We start from the raw sequence: 23,282 nt of genomic DNA, 5'->3' as shown, positions 1-23,282 counted from the left end.
TGAAAAAGCCCAAGTAGTTGGGTTTCACAAACATCCAGCTTCAGCTATTTTAACACTTTTTATTTTTTTTTTTCCGCCCCACAGCCACTGTCCCACCTGAGAAGCCTCTCTACTTTTACATAACTGGGATCTAACTCAGGCTGCAATACATGCAAGCCATGATCCCAAGAAACAAAATCCAACTTTCTCCACTAGCCGATGCAGATGTTTTCAACAGTACATAGTTTTGCAGAGACAGTTGGTGCTAAGTGGCATAGAGATTTCCTTTTAGCTTTGAGATGCTATTCCTCCAGCACAAGCAAATAAAATACATATGCTGCAATCCCGCAGTGACAAAAAAGTATGAGGCTAAGCTATTAATCCCTTCCACAATCTGAATCCAAAGAAGAGCAATAGAAGTTGTGCCTTTTACAGCCCTGGACTGTATTTTGAGAACAGGTAGTGTGTCATTCCCTCCTCTACAAGAGGAAACCAAAGACTCTTTTACCTACAATGGCTGGGTATGGAGTTAGCAACTATATTCTGTACCAGGAGCACACATTTTGATAGGAGGTTCAAGACCAACAACAGGGATGTGAAGTTGTAGGTGTCTCAGTGGTCTGTAGCCAACTTAGTCCTCCTGCTACATGTGGGCCTCACAGGGGACATGGAGGCAATCATCCATTAAACATTCTGAAGTTCAAAGCTGACTATAATTACACTGTGTCTTGTAAAGCAGTCCCAAGCTCAGTGGGTGTATCACAGAAAAATGTGTTAACAAGTAGAAGAAAGGAAAAAGTGGAATGGTTCTGGAAAAAGACTTGGTGAGCTTTGAAGCTGTATTGTCCTTTCAAGTATGTGCTGATTGGCAGCTCTATTTTCTTTTAAAAAGTGGAAGACTGCCTTATAATTCGGGTAACTGTGGTCATCTGGAAGCAAAGAGAAAGCTTCTGTCTCTATTCTGAATAAATAGCACAGTTTCAGAAAAACTACTACAAATCCAATATCTTTACATAGATCAAACCCCTAAATTACTTATTTTCTTCTGTTCTGGGCAATACTATGCAAGCTGTAGAACACTACTGTATCGTTCACATGATAATAGCGCTGAATCTACCTACTTCATTTCTGCACCAAGTTGGAAATTTTTGCATTATCTTGTTTCTCACAAATTATCTATGGATGTAGAAGTATACAGCAATTCACAGAATTTACAGGCTTAATTCCAGCATTCAGCAGGAACCTTTCTTGCTTTAGCAGATAGCAGTTTTTCTCATCAGGTGAGCTGACAAACAAGGAATACGCTGAAGTTAAGTAGCACTCACTGACCAATTTTGACAGATGAAATTAAGTTTAGAAAACCATTGGTTTTGGTGCTTCTTTCTTCCCTTTCCCCACCCAAGCAGAAAAAAGCAAGACACAAGTCTTCTGCCATACTAATGTATTCCATCTTTCAAAAAGAAAGACATGATTTTAATATTACTTAACAATATGTTAAAAAAGTAGCCAGTTAGGCTTCAGTGTTAATACAATTATACACTCTATAACAGATTTGATAGTGTGAGTACTGTTCTTTTTTAAATTTTCTCATTCTGCAAGTATTCTTACACAAGCTGGCTACAAGTCAGGAAAAAAAAAATCAAAACACAAATAGCGTAACTTGTACACTCTTAAACAGTAGATTGTGAAAGAACTGAGGAAATACTTGTCCCGTAAGAGCCTCTTTTTCATGAAGTCATGTCAGGAGAATTCCGGAGCAGATGAAAGCACAACTGACTAGGTCCATTCCTTTGTCAGGAGTAGAATGACAAAACATAGCTAGATGCAGAAGTGACAGGAGCCACTGCAGATGATGCAAACTAGTATTCTGGCCTCCACCCGAGCCTAAGCAATTTAAAGTCTTTGAGGCCAAGGCATTCAGAAGGAGATGGAAAAGAGCTATTGTTCCAACTCCAATGGCATACAGCTACAATCAAGTAAGTCTCACTCACAGACTACAAGCACACAAGCTAACAAATTCAGGTAGAAAGTGGCAATTTTTCAGTCCGCAAGAATTATCAGGCCAAAGGGTTCAGTGCAGATCCACACAGCACTGGGGACAAGGCAAGGCAGCACTGGCTCAAGACCAGATAAGCTCTCAGCACAGCAGGACAGATAAGTGGAGTTGTCGTTCATTGATTCCTGCAGGGTTCCCTCCCCATATTGTGTCATTTCAATGTGCAGCAAAGGTGGTTTTTTTCAAGCTAAAATTGGACCAGTTGATAGAAAGTCTCTGCCTTGTCTGTCTGGCAGAATCCAAGCAGAATCTGAAAAGAAAAAAGTGAAAGTGAAACCGATATACTTAAAAATCAAACCACAACAGGTGCTATACTTTTGAAGAGTAGCTCTCATTCAGAAAGACAAAACCTCTTAAGCAAATCACACTTAAAAAAAATAAAACCGCTTGTCCATCACTTAGATACCTCATAAACCAGTTACTTGAAACACCACTCTGTTATCAAGAGTAAGGGAATGAAGTGGCAAGGAACCCTACATATTTAGCAGCACAGAAGCCAGCTGAATGTTAACTATGTTCAGAGATGACATTGCTGTATTTACCAAAACCCTTGGAACAGTAGGAATGAGTGTTAATGTATAAAGCAGAAGCACCGATGCCATAGGACACTGCTGCTTCTCTTCCGAATACAGCAAAGTTAAGTTTGAGACAAAGACTTAGGGAAAGGAGGTTTATTTCTAATACAACAGACAGGTAGCCTGGAAAAAAAAGAACCTTCTGAACAAAAATCCACTTATTCGCTTTCACTAAACACAATTTATGGAAGAACTTTTGAAGAATATTGGCAAGTGACAGTTAATTCATGCTGAAGACCATTATCAAGGCAAGGTGCAGCTTGTTTAGGCTAAAGGTTGCATGACAGCATCAAGGTAGTGCGTAAGCCCCTCTTGTAACCACTGATAGCCAGAAAATGGGAGCAGATCAAACGAGCGAAATGAAAAAGGTACAGTGCAAGACTAGAAGAACCAGATTTATTTTGTTCTTTCTATGCTGAAGTTAGAAGTAGCTTGCAAAACTAATTCTGAAGTCAGGATGCAATTAAAGTATCCATCAGCTATGCCACTACAAAGTGAGAAGAAAACATGACTATCAATAAAATGTATGAATTCAGTAGGCCTGTGCAAATAATTGCCATGGAGAGTTACTAAAGCTAGCAATGAGAATTGCTAGAGAATTGGTGAAAAGAACTTTCCTATTTTCTTGTTACACATACTGCAAATTTGAATGGAGCTAAGAATACTCCATGAAACCCATAACAAAGGCTTATGTAATGTAATCCACGTTTCACCTATTAAATCTACATTTCAACTTAAAAATAATCCTTTAACGGGCAACACTCAGAAAAATAACTTTGAAGAACAGGGAATGTACTTTGGAAAATTTCATTGTCTAATACATTGTAGCTCCATAAATAATCACAGACACATACATTTTGTGCAGTAACAACAGGCAGCAGAGAAGCAGTTGTACTCCATCCTTTTCCAGACCCAGACCTACATTATACCTCAGGCACATATACTATGAAAATTACTTAAATTTAGAACAGAACTTCAAAACCATACCAAAAGCCCTTTCTTACAAAAAGCCCACTCTTTAAACAAATGGCTTTAGTTCTTTTGTGAAATAGTACTGTTGATTCTTATTCAATTGAAGGGAATGGATTTATTTTGTAACGTTTCAGATTTGCGTATCATGATGAAAGGCTTTCAAGATATATTCATGGGAAACTAACACACCCAGCCACCATTAAAGAACATAAATCTGAGTATATTTCAGTATTATGGAAGAACATGTGCTACATCATTTAAACATAAGCTTTTTGCTTATATTTGAGGAATTTAAGTGTAACTAATGTGATGTGTAAATCCTCAAAGCAATCAACATGCACAAAAGAAAAAACTTCCACAAGCACAGGTTCACATTATTCTTTTACTGTCACTGCATTAGCATAAGCATCGTGTCTTTATGACAGGCATAAGCTAATATCCTGAAGTTATGCCACCTGTACTTCACACACAGTATAAAATTCCAAACTTATAGCTCCTACAAAACGAGGAAGAAAACATTACAAACTTTTTTGAAGTATCTGTTCTGAAATTTAAAATGTAAAGCTTTATTCATTCAACACTTAACACAGCATTTTTCTGGTAGTTTCCCTCTCCACAACACTAATCAATATTTGATCTCTGTGGACAATAAAATCAATATTCACACAAATCTTGCCTGTAGAGAAAAATGGTTACTGAGGGTATTCTGAAAGCCTTGATGAGAACCTGGGAGAGGGGCACTCATTTCTGTATTTGTGCTACTCCACTATGATCTCTTCCCATAGATTTACAGCTTTGGTGATTGTCATAGTATTCAGAATGTTAGCTGTAACAGGATTTGCTGTTACACCTTTTCTGCTAGGAGTTAAGTAGTGGGTGGTTTTCTTGTTGTTTTTGTTCGTGTTTTGTTAAAAAAAAAAAGTGTCATATGTGAAGATGCACAACAGCTTTAAATATATGGATTACAGCACTTTACCTTTTAAAATACTCCACTTCTCGCTCTGTTTCATCCATTTCCACACTGTCTAGATCAATATCTTTGGGTAGAAACACATCATCTACAAAGGCAAAAGGACGACACTGTTAGATTCCCCAGGGAGGGCAGAAGAAGAGAAGAAGAAGGTGCATTAGAGATGTTTATGGAAAATTGCCTGAACTCTGTAGACTATTGATTATTCATTTTTAGGCTAATTTAATACACGCTTAGAATGAAAAAGACTTATTAAAACCCCTACACTAGTACCTCTACTCAGCCTTTAAGGAGTTGCACTGGGAACAAGAAAGAGATCAATCAGCCATAAATTTAATGATTGCACAAATTGCAAAAGATGCCATAAACCTGGCATACACATGAGAACGGTCAAATTACACAAAGGGCTCAATGAGTCAGATAGCTAATAAATAGCTTTCATGCCTGAAATTTGTTAGCATTACTACTAAAAAGGCAGCTTTATAAATACTATTTTAAAAATGTTTCTAAAGAAAAGTACTTCAAGAATTCTGGATTTGTAGAGCTCTGTACTCCTTCTGGGACATGATGATTAGACTGTCTGCAAAAGTCTAGGTCACGCTACCTAAAATTAGCAATTTTTTTAAAACCATTTTTTATATACCATATATTAATATGGCCTGAATTTGTTGAGGCCTACTAAAGTCTGTTGATCTATCATCCTGTTTCAGTGCATGATTCTCTCTTGTACTTAAAATAAAAAAAAAAATGCTTTAGAAAGTGTAAACTTTTGTAGAAAACAATTTGAGCATTTTCCTCTTGAAGCCTTTTTTCTTACTACATGTAAACTCCAATCTAATTTCTGCATTAGCTTCACAACACATTCCAAAAAGGGTGTGACAAAGAAACTAACCAAAACCTCCTAGTACACATGAGGAGTCTCTAGAATCTTTGAGATAGATTACAAGAATTACTCACTCTCTTCTAAAGGCATTCTTGGGAGTTTAAAAATTTCATGTCTTTGCCACACAACTTGCTTCCGAACAAGCAGAAAGCCCTATAAACACAAGGCTTTCCTATATCCCCAGTTTTATTCAGCCTCTTCATAACATTTCTTTAAGAAAGAGAGGTCATACCAAAAGCAATGATGTTTGCTGCCTTAACACCTGGTTTTAGAATTCAGTTTAAAAAAACCTCAAACTCTGTTACACTCTTTTAATGTTCTTTCAAATACTTGAGTTCCCATTTTTTTCTTAATTCATTTTTTTTATGTCCAATTTGGTATATCAATCTTATGTCTAGGAAATTACAACTAAATGAAAAATTGTATTTCACAGTTTGTTTCCTGCGGTTCTTAAGTCAGAACTACTCAAAGTGGTGATTCCATCCTGACTCTGAGATGCACAATTACCTCTGTATAAATTCAGAAACATGTCCCTGTGTTTCTTCCACATGTGAACACTAGTTTTGAGAAACTGCCTACACTTGATTTGAGCAGCAGAAGACAATGGTGAGGGGCAAGGAGAAGGAAAAGATGCAGGAAGCTACCCGCATTCTCATACAGTAAAAACCCTCCCACCACCATCACCCCTTCACCAGTTTCTTCAAATGTCTCCAGCTTTCTCTTTCTGCTCCTAATTCTAGAGTTTTGTCTTGCTCCAATGACAGGAGTACATTCTTCTCTGTAAATTAAAAAACAAAACCCAAGCACACCACAACACAGTATGCACAAGAACTAAGAAAAAGGTTCAATGCTGTATCGCTGTTCGATTGATGTGCAATGGAAACACTGAATGTAACACAAATTAAGTGGTGGGCTGACTCAACCCAACCATGAAACCACAAAAACAAAGCTGGGCTCTACACCTAGCACTTGCAACAACCAAGAATTTAGTTTACGTTTTTGGAACAAAACTTAATCTTGAGTGTTCTGAACCACCGGCAGAGACTGCGAAAGGATTAAGGTCTCGTGTCTTGATGTGCTTAACACACAGAATGACAGTAAGAACTGCAATATCAAGTCATTCCGGTGAACAGACATTTAATTTACTCCCCATTTCTACTCGGCTACTGGGTAACCACCCTAGGGGAATGACTAGGTGCTCTGAGCAGACAGATGTCCCCACCAAAAGACTGCTGGCCCAACTAGCAGTCCCAGTAGGGATGAAACATGCACAGAACTAAACTGGTGCCCAGGAATGGCAGTTTGATGAGTGCATTAACAATGCCAACCAGCTAGCGCTGCACGCGCTTCTCAGCTCATGTATTGGCTGTTAGATGTTTTCAGGAAAACAAAAAAATATGTTGGGAAGAAAATTATGCAGCACAACTTGTTTGAGTAAATTCAAATCTTCTACGGTTTTATTATTCGTCAGATATTTAAAAAAATCTTTTTACCAGCACAAACTAATATTCATGTGGAGAAAATATTATTAACTAATTAACATTGCACTGTATGTTTTCACTCTGGCAAATAAAAAATAGTAAATCGGATTTTGTATTTACTTGCTTAACCATTAAAGTTATTAATATATGAAAGGAATTATTTCTACTGAGAAAACGCCTATGCATGAACAGTCATTCTTTAGCTTCATATCCCCTTATTTTTCTTGCTCAAAGAGTAAGACCAACTTTAGACTATACTCTTAATGCTGTATGAGAAACAATCTTCCTTTTTAAAGAAGTTCAGAATGGACTTCAGCACACTATTGAATTATTTTAAATATTTATTTTGAGCAAGAAAGACATTACCGAAGAGACTGGCATTCTCAATTGACAAAACCACCCAAGACAAAACCAGCAGCATATACTCATTTATTCATTCTTTAAAGCACCCTACACATCTTTACAAAAACTACATGCATTTCCTAATTGTTACAAATACAATGACTTGTGTTTTCCTGACACCAGTTTTTCTATTTTTCCAATTTACACTGGGAGGAATGAGTGAAAATGAAATATTTCAAACTTCTGGACTTATACGGTAATAAAAACCAACCCAAGGTCTTCAACTTTCTTATACACTTACCAATGGAATTGTTGACTTTGTCCCCTTTTTTCTTCTTGTTTTTCTTGTTCTTGCCTTTTGGTTGAGGAGAATCTGCAAGTATTAGCTTATTATTTTGTTGCTGTTCACTTGGTGAAGGGGATTCACTTGTTACGGGTGCTTTCTCTTCCTTTACATGGTTCAACTGTTTTTTGTTGTTATTGTTTAATTTCTTCTCCTCTTTTTTAGGCTCTGCAAGTGTTGGGAGCTCTGCTGATTTTGCTTTGGATTCTATTTGGTTTCTGGTTTTAGTCTGAATCTCTCCTGCTTTGGGGGATTCAACAGGCTTTTTTACTGGATCAGCACATGGTTTGTTTATCTGCTTTAGTTTCTGCTTGCTGTTTCCCTCCTTGTGTTGATGCATAATATCAAGCAGAAAAGAGAGGGGTTCATGCTGCTTCACACTCCCCTCTTTCTGATAAAGCAGCTTTGAGTCTCTAGTGCTTACAGGATTGGACAGTTCACAGCCTGTCTCTGAAACCGGCCTTTGTTCTGTGTGATTCACATGTCTTGACAGGGAACCAGAGGAGGTTTCTATCTTATCTGATTGCTCGAGTGTACCATTCTGAATGTCTTCGGGTGCGTTTGGGACAGATTCCTTCACTGCCTGGCAGTTTTGAGTAAGCATGTCCACCTTCGAACAGTCTTTACTTGTTCGTTCTTTCTTCTTTTTCTTTACAGCTCGCAACTGCTGAAATTCTTGAAGCCGTTGTAATTCTTGTTTCAGCCTCTCCTCCTCCTCTTCCTCACGCCGCCTCTGTTCCTCAAGCAACTGGTGATGCTCCCTCTCCCTGGCTTCTGCTTCAAGTCGAGCTTTTTCTTCAAGCTACAAAATAACAATAGGTTTATTGAAAGCGACAAATATTTTGGCAATTAAGAGCTTTAGAGATTACTACTACTTTTCTCTATGAACATTCCAAATCCTAGGATGTTAACATATGAATATACTTAATCCAAAAGGCTGAGCACCAATCGAATGACTATTTATATAAAAGTTGTCCTTCAAAGTACATTAAAATACCTTCTGTATTTCTATTTTCTATGTTTCTGTAATGTGTTTGTTATTAATACCAAATGCTAATCTTCTCTTTGCCACTGCTAAGCCTAACTCCATACCAAAGTGTTAAACAACAATAAAAACCCACTGAAAGCAAAACATTCAGCTTCCTTCTCAACAACTGTGCATATTACTAAGGTGAATCAGGTTTGAATCTTGCTGCATCATTTTCCCATTCTCTTGCTATGGTAGCAGAGTTGCTGTTTCCATGTTCACGAACACTAGGAAGAGCAACCATTAAAAACACTTTACAGCAAAACAGCAAGCATGTTAACGTTACACTAAAAGTTGTCAAAAAGTTATAAGAATGGTAAAGTTTTCTGTTGTCAGCCAAAAGTTCATTAACCACATGAAACAGGCACAAGGGATTTTTTCCAGCCATTACTGCAAATGCCTAAAACTTTGTTGTGCAGCATTGATTTTGTACGATGAGTAAAATTCAAGAAAGTTTTACATTGAGAACAATTATGCCTACTTATTTTCTTGCATATTTAGAAATGCCTGTTTTGGATTCTCTTTTCACAATTACAGAAGTCATACAAAAACCCCTGAGAATCGTCCATTTCTTAAGCTCTGACTGCATTACAAGAGCAAAGTGAGTTTCGCATTGTGAAATCTGCATAGTGAATTTTATTTCCAACTAAATCACTAAGCTCTCGAGTGGATGAATAGTGCGACAATACAAACATAAAGGATATAACTTGTGAACACCAGGTCTTCCAAACCCATGTAAGTATTTAAAGAATGCAGAATTACTGCCAGCAAGAAAATCCACAAGCAAGAGATATTTACAGTGTGGTTACACAACATGCACACCAGAATTCAAAAATATACAGCAACCAATCTCATTGCTCTTTGAACTTTACATCTAAGGCTGATACTTGAAGTAAGTAAAGCCAATTTCCTACTTTAATATATATATAAAATATTTCCTCCATTATAGAATCATAGAATATTTCCTCTATTAACTCAGCATATATTGTTTACAGGAAATAATTTCACTGTTTCACTGTTACACACTGGAGATTTTTTAGAAATGTTTTTTGGCAATTTCCATTTGAAAGCATCCTGTAATTCTCTCTTTCCTGCCCCTCTCTGCAGCTTGTCACTTCACACTGGCTTGGGATAGCCCTTTGTGTCATCATATGGCACAGCACTTAACCTCTTTCAATCAGGACAGCAAGTTGCTCAGTGCAGTCATTCCAAAAATATCAAACTTTGACTTTTCCACTCTTATAAAAGCATTGACCTTACATTTCCTGGCTTCCTACAGAGACAGTTCATAACTATTATCCCAATGCAAAACCACTAGTTTTCTAATTTCCCCCAGTTTTAAATGTCAATTTTACAAAACAATCAAATTCTTAACATTTCTGACACTTAGAAATAGTGTAAGACATCCCAGTGTTAAGCTGACTTGCAACAAAACACATGACAATCACAACTCGAGGAATCTCTCCAGCCTACTACATAATTCCTCAGGTAGAATCAGCACAAGCAAGCAAGCTGTGTACATACAACCAGGCAGGGTACCACAAACTACACTGAAAACAACAATACCATTATTATAAAGTCAGTATACAGTAGTATACTTACAGAGAGCACACAGATTCAAGAACATGGTCTAGAATAAACATACTTTCATGTCTTACCTTTCTTTGCTTATGTCTGGCTCGCTTGGCTGCCCGGGAACTGCTTACTGGTTTGGTTTCGGAGCTGTTTATAAATTGTAGCAAGTCTTCCACCTTTCGATGGTCAACAACGCTTTCCCTTTCAGAGATCTGATCAGGTTTCTTCGGCTGTTCCTCTTTCCTTTTTGTCAGACGTAAACGAAGCTTTTCTCGCATCTCTGCATAATTTCTACTGGTTGGTGCAGCTGGAGGCTGAAGGACATGAGACAAAAAAATTAGTGACGATGTAAAAATTTCACTGACCTAATACTTTTGGAATTTTGAAATTTTAGAGACCTTCAAATAAGATGGAAGGTCAAAACCTGAATATTTGCTTGTATATGTACCTAAAGGTGTATTTAAAAGGTGACGGACCTGTCACACTTGGTGCTAGCTTGTGCATGGTATTTTCCAACCGAACTAATCTTGTGGAGGAACACAAGTGAGAAGACAAAGAAATGCTTTTAAAATCAAGAATGGATATTTGTATATTTTCTGTTATTGGCATACCATATTTGAAAATCTGAAAGGAGCAGATATTTGCTGCTGTTTCCATTTTCTATGAAGTCTGTTTCAGAGTTAGGGCTACATGGGCCTCTGAGCTGTAACTGTGAAGGCTTGATTACCCAGCACGGAAGCTTGCCAGAATACCTCCAGCAGAGGCATAACACTTGTTAATGCTGCCTAAGCTGAATCCTTGTGTCATATTGCATACCGGTATTCCCATCCACTGCTCCCGCCTTTCAGTACCTCATTCCTCCTGTCCTCTTGCTGCCTTACCCTCTTCCCTTCTGCACTAGACCTGGTGCCCATCTATTTGGAGCTACACCAGTTCAACTCACCAAACCAGCAAAACAAAGACTATTACCTTAAATTCTGTAGTGTTCTGTCACTTCAGCAAAATGAATAACTTACTGTGCAATCAGATGGCAATCATAGACAGATCATGGACATGGTGGGAACGCGCAACAAGAAACAGGATCTCCCCCTGCCACAGGACAGGGGCTTTTAATTCACTGCAAGCCCTAAGATGAAACTGCATCTGATGAAATATGTGGCTAATAAACTGAGCTTTTACTTCAAATAGGGAAAAAAGTGCCAGAGACACAAATTCCACTAGTTAACTGATTATTAAAACAGACTATACAGAGACTTACAAATGAGGCCAGAAGGAAAATGAAATTTTAAGTTAAAAACAATTTAACATAGCAACTTCACAGCTTTTAGCATTTCATTGTTTTGTGCAAACAAAAAGGCACGATTACAAGAATTCACTAGACATGTTACTGGTATGAATCTAACTTAAGGATGCTTCAAACAAAGTATTAAGCACTAAAGAACGTAAAGGAAAAGATTTTGTATAACCTGCACGCTTTAGAACTTCATAATTTCTTCAAAGCATCCTTAAAAACAAATACAAGTCAGTGTCTATCTACCGGTAAAGAAAATTGTTTGGAATAGTGAAAACAGGCAAAAATAGAGTTTGAGTTTTGCTTCGATAAAAGCATAATTTAGACTAACACTGCCTAAGTTCTAGGTAAGAACAGTTTCTTTTTAAAAAAATGAAGTTAAAGTTATTATTTTGAGGGTTGGTATTTTTACAGCTGGAAGAACGGCTCATAAATTGTCACAGACATTTTAAATGATAATCTATATTAAGTGTACTTTTACTCAAACTCATCACACTATTTCTAAATACACTACCATTAATGAGGGCATGAATTTTGTCAAGTTGGCTCAGTGCCTCTGTTTGCAGTTTCAGTCAAACAAGGTATCTATTATCTAAATCAGTTACTTCCTAAATCTTTTGATCATTTTTATTGCTCTTGAATTGCTTTCAGTTGGGAAGGTTTGTTTCAATTCTTCATTTGAGAAATTACTTCCTAACCATGCTCCTTTTGCTGCATCTCTTGAGCGAGTTCCAATGCCACCCCCTGAGTTGCAGTCTGATAAATCACATGCAATCAATGATGAGTAAGTGACAAAAAAAGCAAATAAAAAAAATTCAAATCGAACAACTTACTCCTCCATGGCCGAAGAACTCACAGTAACAGCAGTCACAGTATTTTCCTTCCTTCTGGTTTGTGGATGTTGAGGTACTGGAGCTATGCTCTGAACAGCTGTCTTCATCTTGGCTCTCTTCTCCATCGTACTGTTGATGATCATACGTGTTACTGTTCTCACAGCGATGGCCCTCACAATCAGGATCACTATGTAAAATCAAGAAAGAGGTTATAAGTGCTCTAGTTTATAATAAATAAGGTATTTGAAAAAAACATATACAGTTATACACACACCTACCAGAAACAACTCTCAAACTGGGATGCTGATTGAGAGCCAACTGAACATGAGCCAGCAGTGTGCCAAGGTGGCCAAGAAGGCCAATGGCATCTTGCCTTGTACCAGAAACAACGTGACCAGCAGGTCCAGGGAGGTGATTCTGCTGCCGTACTCGGCACTGGTGAGACCGCATCTTGAATCCTGGGTTCAGTTCTGGGCCCCTCGCTACAAGAAGGATGTTGAGGCTCTGGAGCATGTCCAGAGAAGAGCAACGACGCTGGCGAGGGGGCTGGAGAACAAGGCTGACGAGAAGGGGCTGAAGGAACTGGGGTTGTTTAGCCTGGAGAAGAGGAGGCTGAGGGGAGACTTTATTGCTCTCTACAACTATGTGAAAGGAGGTTGTAGAGAGGAGGGTGCTGGCCTCTTCTCCCAAGTGACAGGGGACAGGACAAGGGGGAATGGCCTAAAGCTCCTCCAGGGAAGGTTCAAGCTGGACATCAGAACAAAAATTTTCACAGAAAGGCTCATCAGGCACTGGCAGAGGCTGCCAAGAGAGGTGGTTGAGTCACCATCCCTGGAAGTATTTAAAAGATGGGTAGATGAGGTGCTCAGGGACATGGCTTAGTGGTTGACAGGAATGGTTGGACTCAATGATCCTACCGGTCTTTTCCAACCTAGTAATTCTATGATTTCGGACACCAGTGATGCATCACATCCTAAAGCCTTCATGCAGCAGCTTGGAAACAGAGATGCTCAAAATCAAGCAGCAAGGTAAGATGATACGTGAGAAAGTGAATTACAAAAACCTCATTTAGTGACTCACTGAAGGAGCAGCCTAGAGAATGAGTTTTGGAACCATTTTTCCTGGCTTTAAACAGGTAAAATATTTTCAGAAGTAGTGATTTTAGCTTTTTCAAATGGAATGGTTTGGAAATTGCTGCCCATCTCACCACTTGTTGCCTGAGGTGAGCTACGCAGTTGCAAAGTACTCAACTTATTTCTAAAATCCCCTGGCTTTAGACAAATTTTCATGCTCTTGACTTAAACAAACAAAAAACCCAACAAGGTTCCCACTATCCTGCTTGCACCTTTATATCCAAGGGAAAACACTAGCACGTCTGTTCAATAAGCAGGTACACAGCAGTTTAATCTCTCCAGAGCTCTGCATAATTGTGCACCCAACATATCTACCCTCCAGTTCTTCTAAAATTGCTTTAAAAGTAAAAAGTACTTTTGAAAAAACCCACTAATCTCCCACTAGTATTTTTTCATTCTTAGGCTAGTTGAAAGGTGAGAACAGGCCATAATCTGTCTTATCTGCAAAACAAACGTGAATTTTCTGACCTCACTTTCCAGTCCTGCCCTGCCCCCCTAAGTTTTTCAAGAATTAGTGACCAGGAAGGAATAAACAATTGTTCAACGTCAGTATTGTAGTTAGATAAAAAGGCATGCAAGACTGTCGCACGTTAACAAGAGACACTGCCAGTCAGTGCAATCATTCTGACTAGTCAGTGCGAGTGGCCTTGGCACCCCTATTTTGCACCTCTTGAGAGTTTTCCTTACAGCATCCAACATCATGGCGGGATAGCAGGCGCTAGGGGTAACAGATACACCTTCCATAGAAATCAAGGCTTCATTAGTTCCATCATTCAGTAGGTAGATCGAAAGGCTGGAGCATAACACGGTTTTTCCCCATTAAAGCACATCACTGATTCATACAGACTGCAATAATTGTTTCTTGGTTCTCTCCCAGTTTACTCCTTACAAACTAAAAATACTTTACCATACTGACACCTGGAGATGATGGTAAAAGTTGGATTTCTGTTGCATTAAATAGCTTATATTCAATTCTCTCCCTGCACTAGGTAAGAAAGTTTCTTTACTTAATTACAATCATTTCTCAAGTAGGAAAGAACACTTACTTATTTTGTGATATCATCAATAAAACCAGTTAGTAACAGAAATAAGGGCATTTTTAGAAGTACTTCAGGTACATAGTTATCCAACTCAGCCTAAATCTTGCATCATCTTCCAAGTACTGCAGTCACCAGGAGACTATATTCATACAATCACGGCCACAGCCCTACAAGTCACAGAGTACTCAGCAATGACTCAACTGCTTTTCTGTTATGCCTGCACTCTTCAGATATAGAGTTGTCACTATTGTCAGTCTGCCATAACACACAGCACTACCAGGAGGTAGCTCCACCAAACCCCTCCCAACCTCCAGGATATTTGAAAACCTTTAGAAATCAGAACATCCTTCCACACTACAATGATTGCATAAACGGTGGGATTGACCCCCAAGAGGCCTTCAGTGCAGCCAGGAAAATGTGTCACTACATGGCAGGTTTCAAGCCCATGTAAGACCCTTTGATAATTTGAGCCAATTCTGTCTGCAGACTCAAGACTCCTTAAGTTTTCACAGCTTTTCTTTCCTGCTTGCCGTGGGATGCCAAACGACAGAAAACAGACACAATTTATAACAGGTTTGTGTGTCAGCAGCAGTAATCACTACTGCCAATGACAAAGTAAAAAAAGGATACAGCTTGAACTATTTACCCCAGGCCACATTTCTAAAAGTGTGCAAACACTTGTTTTACAGCCTCTAAACTCAGTAACTAGATTCTGCAATTGAAATCATACGTGTAAAGCCTCACACTATGTTACATTCCAGGTATCAGAACGCAGTCTCATTTGCTGAACACAGAGACAGCTGTTCTTTCACACTACAACCACGGGCAGAGACGAAAATATACCTGTATTTTAATTACTCTTCTACTGTAAAAAGGAATGACAACAATAACAATAACAAACTCACCTGCAGACACTTGGTGGGGCACTTACAGAGCTGTCTGTGGTTGAAGTAGGAGGTACAACTGTAGTAGGACAGAGACCTGAATGAGGATCCACAAATCCAGGGGCTGTTGCAGCAGTTTTGGGGAAAGAAGGAGCAGCAAGATTTGGAAGATGTGGTGTAGAGGCTGGAGACAGTGCAGCAGGAGACAGTGAAGGAAGGGATGCTAAACTGGTAGGGCTATTTCGTGGTGCAACTGGTGCAGAATGTCTATGGTCCTCTTTATTAATACTGTGGAACACTTCACCTAAATTGTGGGGAAAAAAGACACCACTTACAATTACAAATAATTAATTAAGTCTCGATTAACTACCCAAACAATCATGCACTAGACATTATTAGTTTCTGTAAAACTGTGCTAGTATTTCAACATCTTTCTATTCAATTCCAAATTCTAACACCAAGGTCTTTTACAAAGTTATTTAATCCAGAAGCACAGGGACCACAACTCAAGACTAGTAAGAACAGCAACTAACAAAAATCAAGATAGGTAATATTACTAAAATAAACATATATAAACTTTTATTGTTAGCTAAAGGTACTTGAGCGACTAAGCTGTATGTGAATTACAGATCCTTACCTATTGATGAAGGTCTCTTGGATGATACTTTGAACTGGTTGCTGCTTGACTGCACTGTAGTAGCTGTGCAGGAGACAGAAGAAGTGGCAGAAGAAGTTGCCATGACAACTTTATTAGCTTCCATAAAGGCATCCTGGAAATTGTACAGACATTTCTTCTTTGCAGCATTTTTCTTCTCTTTGCTGTCAGTAACTGCAGTTGCTTCGTTGCTAGATGTAGTAGGAAGTGCTTCGGGTCTTATTTCTGAGAGTGCTGGTGCTAATATATCAGTCCCTTCAATTGAAACACACATAGTAATTAAGAATCACAGAATTATAGAACTGCCTTTATGGCACATAGAATTAAACATTCAATAATTTAGATGCAGACAAGCAAGGATATATTGTTAGTGTTGCCTTGGTAGGATTAGTGAAGTGATCTTCCTTTCCTCCTCTCTCTGCTCCAAATAATATAGCAGTAACAAAAAGCACTAAGAAGTCTCAGAGCAGAAGTCAAAAAGCTTAAAGTAACTATTTTAAGAACACTACTAAATGTGTCTTAACAAGTAGGTACAGCCACCTCTAAATTAAATTTGGACACCATTTTACATGCTAACTCTATAAGCTTCATTATCTGGAGTCCAAGTTAGCCATGCAACAACTATAAGCAGGAACAACATATCCTTCCATCAATATGACATCATAAAATCCATCGTTAGTTATTGGTAATTGCAGCTAACTACAGTGATACCTTTGTGACAGATCTTCCACACAAGCTTGCTACTAACCATTTGTTGAACAGCTACCCATAACTACATTTGTAAATGGATAAGCTATGCTACTGGGGAAGTTTTCTGGAGGTTTTTAATGCCTTTCCTTTTAAATAACACTGTAGTAGCCTGCTGTAAGTCAGCAGTGGATCAGTCTGAAAAAAGCTAACACAGAAAATCAAGCTTCCTTTTTCATACAAGTCAAATAAAATAAAAAAAGGTGGTTTAGTATTTGCTACGATATGAATGGAAAGATAGATATATCTATAACTATATGTTCTTATTTCTCTTATACTCTCTTTCAATTTAACCACAAGTATTTCCAAAGGCTTCCTGGCTTAAATTAATCCATTACCTGATTTATGTCTCTGTCTTTTTGAATGACAATGCAGTCCTCTGTGCATTACAAGCAGCAGGATGTGGTATTATGTTACCAGTGCTCTTATGACCCGGTAGAAAAAGAGCAGGTCTTTGTGGCAGAAGATGAAAAGTTATTTAAGCTTCCCCTTACTTCCTATTTCTATGCAAACTTAAACATCTGAAGGCAAGAACACCTGTACAATGACTGCAGGTGAAAAATAGTGTGCTACTCTTCAGCCTTTAGCATCCTCTCTTCAATATATAAGAATATATTTTTCAATATTCAGACCCACTAGAGTAGAAGCAGCAGGAAATCTCTGCCAGAATCCTGTCTTATAAAACCATGCTGATGAAAACTACCATTCCCGGAAAAAAAAGTGTCACACTTCTTCCATTTCAAAACATAAGGTTTTTAACTAGTCAGTGTGAAGTAGTAACAAACCCTCACCAGGAATTGTATCAGGCAGAAACGTAGCATGATTCCAGTTCTTGTCATTCATCACTTCTGATCCCCAAAGACTTATAAATTTAGAGCTATTCCAATCTGGAGTACTCCCAAAACAGCTTGGATAAATATGATCTTGGAGAGATGCATTGAATACTTGATGCTTGTTTGCATGATTCTGAACTGGAGCTGGCGGTAATGCCTACAAAAATAAAGAGTATTTTCCTTATTAATATTCTGTTTGCTTACACAGACACTCCAACAGCAATATTCAAATCACAGCGCTTCTATTGTAAAAGGCATTATAAAAAGCATAATAAACAATATTTCCCAGAATGATAAAAAGTAGTACTAGTTTGTTGATTTTTAATGCAGATAATATATTATACAGAGTGTATGTATTTATATATTTTAAAGTCACAAACACTGGTTTTAGGTTCAGCTGAGAAATAAAAAAAAAAAGGCTGTCAAAAAATACTGAGGTAGGTATATTGGTAGGCTCTCACTTTTAATTAAAAACAATATTTGTAGGATTGCAGAATTTTTCAGGAATTATTACCTTTCAAAGGCCAAGCTGCCAAAATGCCGGTCTCCCGTGACATGATAATCATTAACACATACGACAATTATTGATAAAGAGATTACAAACACTTTAAGACTGAAAATAAGTGCAGCAGAAAAATAAAACATTTTAAAATTGTTTTCAAATAATGTTGATGATAGTCTTCTGCTTTTTTTTTATTTTCAAGTATTAATAGGTTCCTGACTTAAAACTTAACAGGCAAGGAATACATCCCTTTTATTCTAAGAAGCAACTCTGTTGGGGAGAGGGAACACGCTTTTTCTAGTTTTATAGAGGCAAGTTTTTCTCCCTCACCCCTTATCTTATAGAGGAAACTGTTCACTTGCTAAACTGTAACTTCCAGAGACCTTGCCCAATGCAAGTATTACCTTCAATTACTGTCACCTTTAAAAAAAAGACAAGCAAAGTGATTTTGTTCTACTCTTGTGCTAGATTTGATGCAATACAAAGCTACACAGAAGCAGATGTAGATATCAAAACTTTCAGCTGACTCCAATAACATTTTTGATATGAAAGTCTAAACACTCATGGCCAAGCAAACTACTTATATACCCAGTCTCCTTTTTCTATTCAGAAGGATTTTCATTATCTGAATAATGTGAAGGTGGGAGGGGCTGGAATATCCCACATAAAGAAAACATATATATGTGTACAAAGAAACACTTCACAGGGCAGAACAAACTGTCCATGATGAACCAAGCCTGATCCAGAAAGGCTTATTAGGTCATTCTCTACCAGTTTTGCTGAATTTAGCTGGCTTGTCCAAGGCAAAAACTCCCTAACACGTCAGCTTCCACATGTCTTTCTAGACAGCTGAGCCCAGCTGGCTCAGGTGCTGTGCCAGAGCTAAGAGATCTGGACTGCAAAATAAAGCCACTCAGAGCTAGCACCCTGCTACTGCCCAATGAGCTTCTGGCACAGCCTCGACAGTGCAGTGCCCATGTTCCATCACACAAAAGTTTTCTGAAACAAAACACAGTAGAGATCAGGGATGGGAGCTGAAATGATGGATGGGAGCTTGAGTCCATTGCTATATGACACGTAAAAAGAGCTCAGGAAGGATGGCAGAAGGTGGGGTACAACAGTTAGGGGGTTCAGAATAGCAGTGGGCTGTTGAGAAATGGCAGGCTGGCACACTGCAGTTAAGGAACTGGTGCGCTGCAATAAAGACAAGGAATGGACACCGATAAACCAGGAAAAACAGAAGTGCATGTTAAGAAGGACAGTAAGTCATCTTAGTAAATTAATCCACTCTTCTTGCAAACACAGGATCACTGGACCAGATGAAAGGGAGATGACGGCAATATATATATCTAATAACAAAGGCTTTGTCCCTTTTATCAGAATCCCCAGTTTGACCAACTTAAAGACTGTGAAGAAAACACCACGTTAATAGTAATTTTTGGGTTTGACTCATACATCTGAAAAGCAAGTATGAGTCCCAATCCTTGTTTCACATCTTACTCTTGTTTATTAGAAATTTTGGGTCAAAAGAACTTTGCAGAACCTGCAATAAAGCAAGTTCTCTCAAAGCAAAAAACCACTTAAAAATAAGACTTATGACCCAATCGTCTCAAAAAAATATTTTGAACTAGAAACCTCCAGATATTATTGCCAAAATGGAATACTAAAGTTTGACCTTCAATGTGTAGGAAATGAAGATCTAGTCCTATCACACTGACGAATGTCCCATTACTGTCTCTACCACTGAAGACTCGTTTAACTCTATGTTCATTCTAATAACAGTAAGAAAATCATCAGTCTTCCAAATAAAAGCTACCCTTAAGCCTTGCTGTATGAACCTTCTTGCAGTTCTGAATCTGTCCTATTCCCTACTCCTCACTACTGTCTCCAAAAGGATGACTATAAACAGACCACAGCAACTTTCACAGTTTCATTGATACTCAGTCATGCTAGTTTATACAGTATTGTTCCTGGGATCAGGATGATCCCTCTCCTTTGTCAGGCTTACCTTATTGTGTGTAAAGGGAGAAGCTGTATACAAGGTGGGATGGATAAGTGGACGAGGCAGATGAGGAATTGTATGCAATGGTATATGTCCATGAATGTGAGGATAAAGATGAAGTGCAGGATGTGTAGGTTTTTCAGGATTCATAAACTGGTGGCCAGCAGGCAGGCGTCCAGTTGCAAGTGCAGAGGCTGTTAGACCTGAGGCTTCTTGTTTGCAAACATGACATTCACAAGCATTTGGACCTTGGTCAGCCTGCAAGAAAAAAAATTTGAATCTACTTGACAGACAATAAATCCAGATATTCCTCCCATCCTTTTATCTTAGTTATTATTAATATTATTTTCAGAGCATCCATAGAGTTCTTTCACGTGGCATCAACAGGAAAACCTGACAGTGAGGTAAAAGCACTATTAGAGGATCTTTACCTTAGGTAAGAAAAGAATGCCCAAAATTTGACAGCGTTTCATACTATACAGATTTTTAATGTCCACAATTGCTGACACGATACTGATACAGATAATCAAGAACAGACAGGAGTAGCAACCTTGACAGCATTTGATCACTACCAAGCAATTAGTTATCCCACTATAAAAAAAACCCCCCACAAACTGGATGATCATTTTCCACAATCTTCCAAGCATAATGAAAACCGGCATGCGTAGAGAGTAGCAATACGGGTTGATTATTTGATAAAGTTGGAAATAGTCCTGAGTTGCATTAGGCAGAGCACTGCCAGAATGTTAAGAGATGATCCTTCCCCTTTGATCAGCACTGGTAAGACACATCTGGAGTGCTGTCTCCAGTTCTGGGCTCTCTAGCAAGAGAGACATTTCAGTCTCTGGACATTTTTGGAGTGAGGCCAGTGAACGACCCTAAGATGATTTAAGCCTTGGGGCATCTGTCATACAAGGAGAGGCTGAGAGGAGCTGTGACTGTTCAGCCTCGAGAGAAGACTTAAGGGGATCTCATCTGTGTGTGTTCCCTGATTAGGCAACGCAGAGGAGAGTAAAGACGACAGTCAGAATCCTCTCAGGTGTATCCCATGAAAGGACAAGAGGAAACGGGCATAGACTGAAATACAAAAATTCCACTCAAGCTTAAATCATTTATTTATTCAGGAGAGTGGTTGAGCAGCAGAACATGTTACCCATAGCAGTTCCGGAGCTGCCATTCTTGGTGATACTCAAAACCTGACTGAAACTGTGCTGAGCCACCTTCTCAGATGGCCTTGCTTTGAGCAGGAGGGCTGGACTACACTATCTGCAGATGTTCCTTCCAAACTTCAACCACTTTATGACTGGGTAAAGCAGACATTTCTTATGAAAAATTTCTTAATCACATCAACCATGAGAAATCCACGTGTTCTTAGAACTTTTTACTTGTCTCAAGCTATTGTTAGACTCTGCTGTCTCAAGAGACAAGACTCTGGAAGAAGAACACTCCAGGAAAGAGCAGCTCCATTTCCCTCTCAGCTGAGTACTTTTTCGTGACACTGTCATCTGACACCTGACTGGAAGATGATTTTACCAGAAGCAATACCAGGAACACTTCCCAACTGCCATTTCTTCTCAGCAATGCAGCAGTTCACATTTTTCCAGAAAACAACATTAACTAACTTAGCTTTCTGGAAAAGAACTGACAGGTGGTTTTCTTCTTAAATAAGCCTTCCTCTCAGAAACAAATAACTCTTCATTAGCACTTAAAGCATTACACCGTTTGACAGAAAGTATATTTTAGCAACCAAAGATTTTATAAACCAAATATGATGACTCAACTAATTAGGTGTATAGAAAGGAAAAAATAACTTTCTCTCAAAAAAAAATTAGTATTATCAAGAAACCAATACTAATCCACTAACACACAAAAATGGAAAAAAGTTGTCAAACAGTGTAGTGAGATTTAGAATCCAGTTGTGACCAATGTTGGGGTACTGAGCATGAAAAGGAATCCAAAGAAGAATAAAGACTCTGAGTAAATGAGCAACCCCAACAGATAACTCAAAAACACCTCACGTGCACATAATATGTACCAGTGAAATCAATCACTTGAATGCAGCTTTATAAGGTAGATGTTCAGCACTAACTACAAAATCAGGCTAAAAAAGTCATGAAGAGCTCCTCAAAATAACTCTGAGAAAGTTCTTTTTTCTCAAAGAAAACAAAATAGAGAAAGGTTAAATCTTGTTTTTTATCCTGCTTTTTAGTTTGTTCCCCTAAGGTAAGTAGACTTACATAATCTTATTTGATTTTCCACAACGAAAACTTAAGCCGTTCACCAGTTTCAAGCTAGTTTGACAGAGGTCTCGGCTCACATAAGTATCATGTCACTGGTCAGCCGTTCAACACAGAAAAAAAATCTTATCATGCTTGCTGAAAGAAAAATAGCTTAAGGACCAAGCTCAAACTTCCAAGCAGAAAGGCTTCTTTAGTTTGTTTCTCATTTATACAGGCAGGAATAAGCTTTATTCACCCTTTTACTGAAGCCACCTTCAATATAACTAACATATTTCAGGTTTTATTTAAAGGACGGTATGACAATACACAATCAGCAGAAAAATATTTTATATACTGTACCTACCTCCTAATAACTTCATATATTTAAAAGTTAAATATTTAATTGAATATAAATGTATTCTCATTCAAGCAGCCACATTTCAAAACTGAGTTTACTAAAAGGGTTTCTTTTTGATTACTATACCTGCTGACTGGGATAAGACGGTGGTGGACTATCCATTTTCGCTTCATCTTTCCTTAATGCCCTTTTTCCTAGAGTCATTTCCTCCTTTTGAGTCCCTGGTGGTTCACCAATGCTCTCACCATCTGCTTCTTCATCATCTGCTTCTGAGGAACTGCTGCTAGTACTGCTCACCTGAGGAGACTGGGCAACATTAACTCATTAATACATGGGTGAAGGACAGACTTTTCTCCAGCAAGCACATCCAACTGCCAGAAAAAGATATACAACACTGTAAATGCTGTACCTCATCTTTCAATGCCATGTTTTCACCTCCGCCATTTAGCTCACTGTGAATTCCATTCATGTTGGCTACAACCTCTGCATCGTCGTAGTTATTCAGTGGGTAGATATCAGCAAATTTTGCTGATAAAGGTGCAACATCTTCATCATCACTACCACTGAAGGGAAAAGAGGCTT

General features: G+C 38.4%; 1 protein-coding gene across 2 annotated transcripts in view; it reads right to left on the bottom strand.

Annotated features, from left to right (window-relative positions):
- Positions 1–1,390: 1,390 nt before the first annotated feature.
- Positions 1,391–23,282, bottom strand: part of FAM193A (family with sequence similarity 193 member A) — an 80,509-nt gene continuing 58,617 nt past the window's right edge. For both annotated transcript variants that reach the window (XM_054065287.1, XM_054065286.1), the window contains 11 exons: positions 23,110–23,263; positions 22,827–23,006; positions 20,130–20,381; positions 17,578–17,776; positions 16,022–16,294; positions 15,406–15,688; positions 12,328–12,514; positions 10,287–10,517; positions 7,560–8,403; positions 4,559–4,640; positions 1,391–2,285 (listed from right to left, as the gene is read on the bottom strand). In XM_054065287.1, coding sequence (XP_053921262.1) covers positions 2,192–2,285; positions 4,559–4,640; positions 7,560–8,403; positions 10,287–10,517; positions 12,328–12,514; positions 15,406–15,688; positions 16,022–16,294; positions 17,578–17,776; positions 20,130–20,381; positions 22,827–23,006; positions 23,110–23,263 — 2,779 coding nt within the window. In that variant the 3' untranslated portion in view covers positions 1,391–2,191. The remainder of the gene's footprint in view (positions 2,286–4,558; positions 4,641–7,559; positions 8,404–10,286; positions 10,518–12,327; positions 12,515–15,405; positions 15,689–16,021; positions 16,295–17,577; positions 17,777–20,129; positions 20,382–22,826; positions 23,007–23,109; positions 23,264–23,282) is intronic.

The sequence above is a fragment of the Cuculus canorus genome, chromosome 4, assembly GCF_017976375.1.
Source record: "Cuculus canorus isolate bCucCan1 chromosome 4, bCucCan1.pri, whole genome shotgun sequence".
In the NCBI taxonomy this organism is placed as follows: domain Eukaryota; kingdom Metazoa; phylum Chordata; class Aves; order Cuculiformes; family Cuculidae; genus Cuculus; species Cuculus canorus.
Note: the sequence above shows the minus strand (reverse complement) of the source record. Positions and strands in the feature narration are given on the sequence as shown.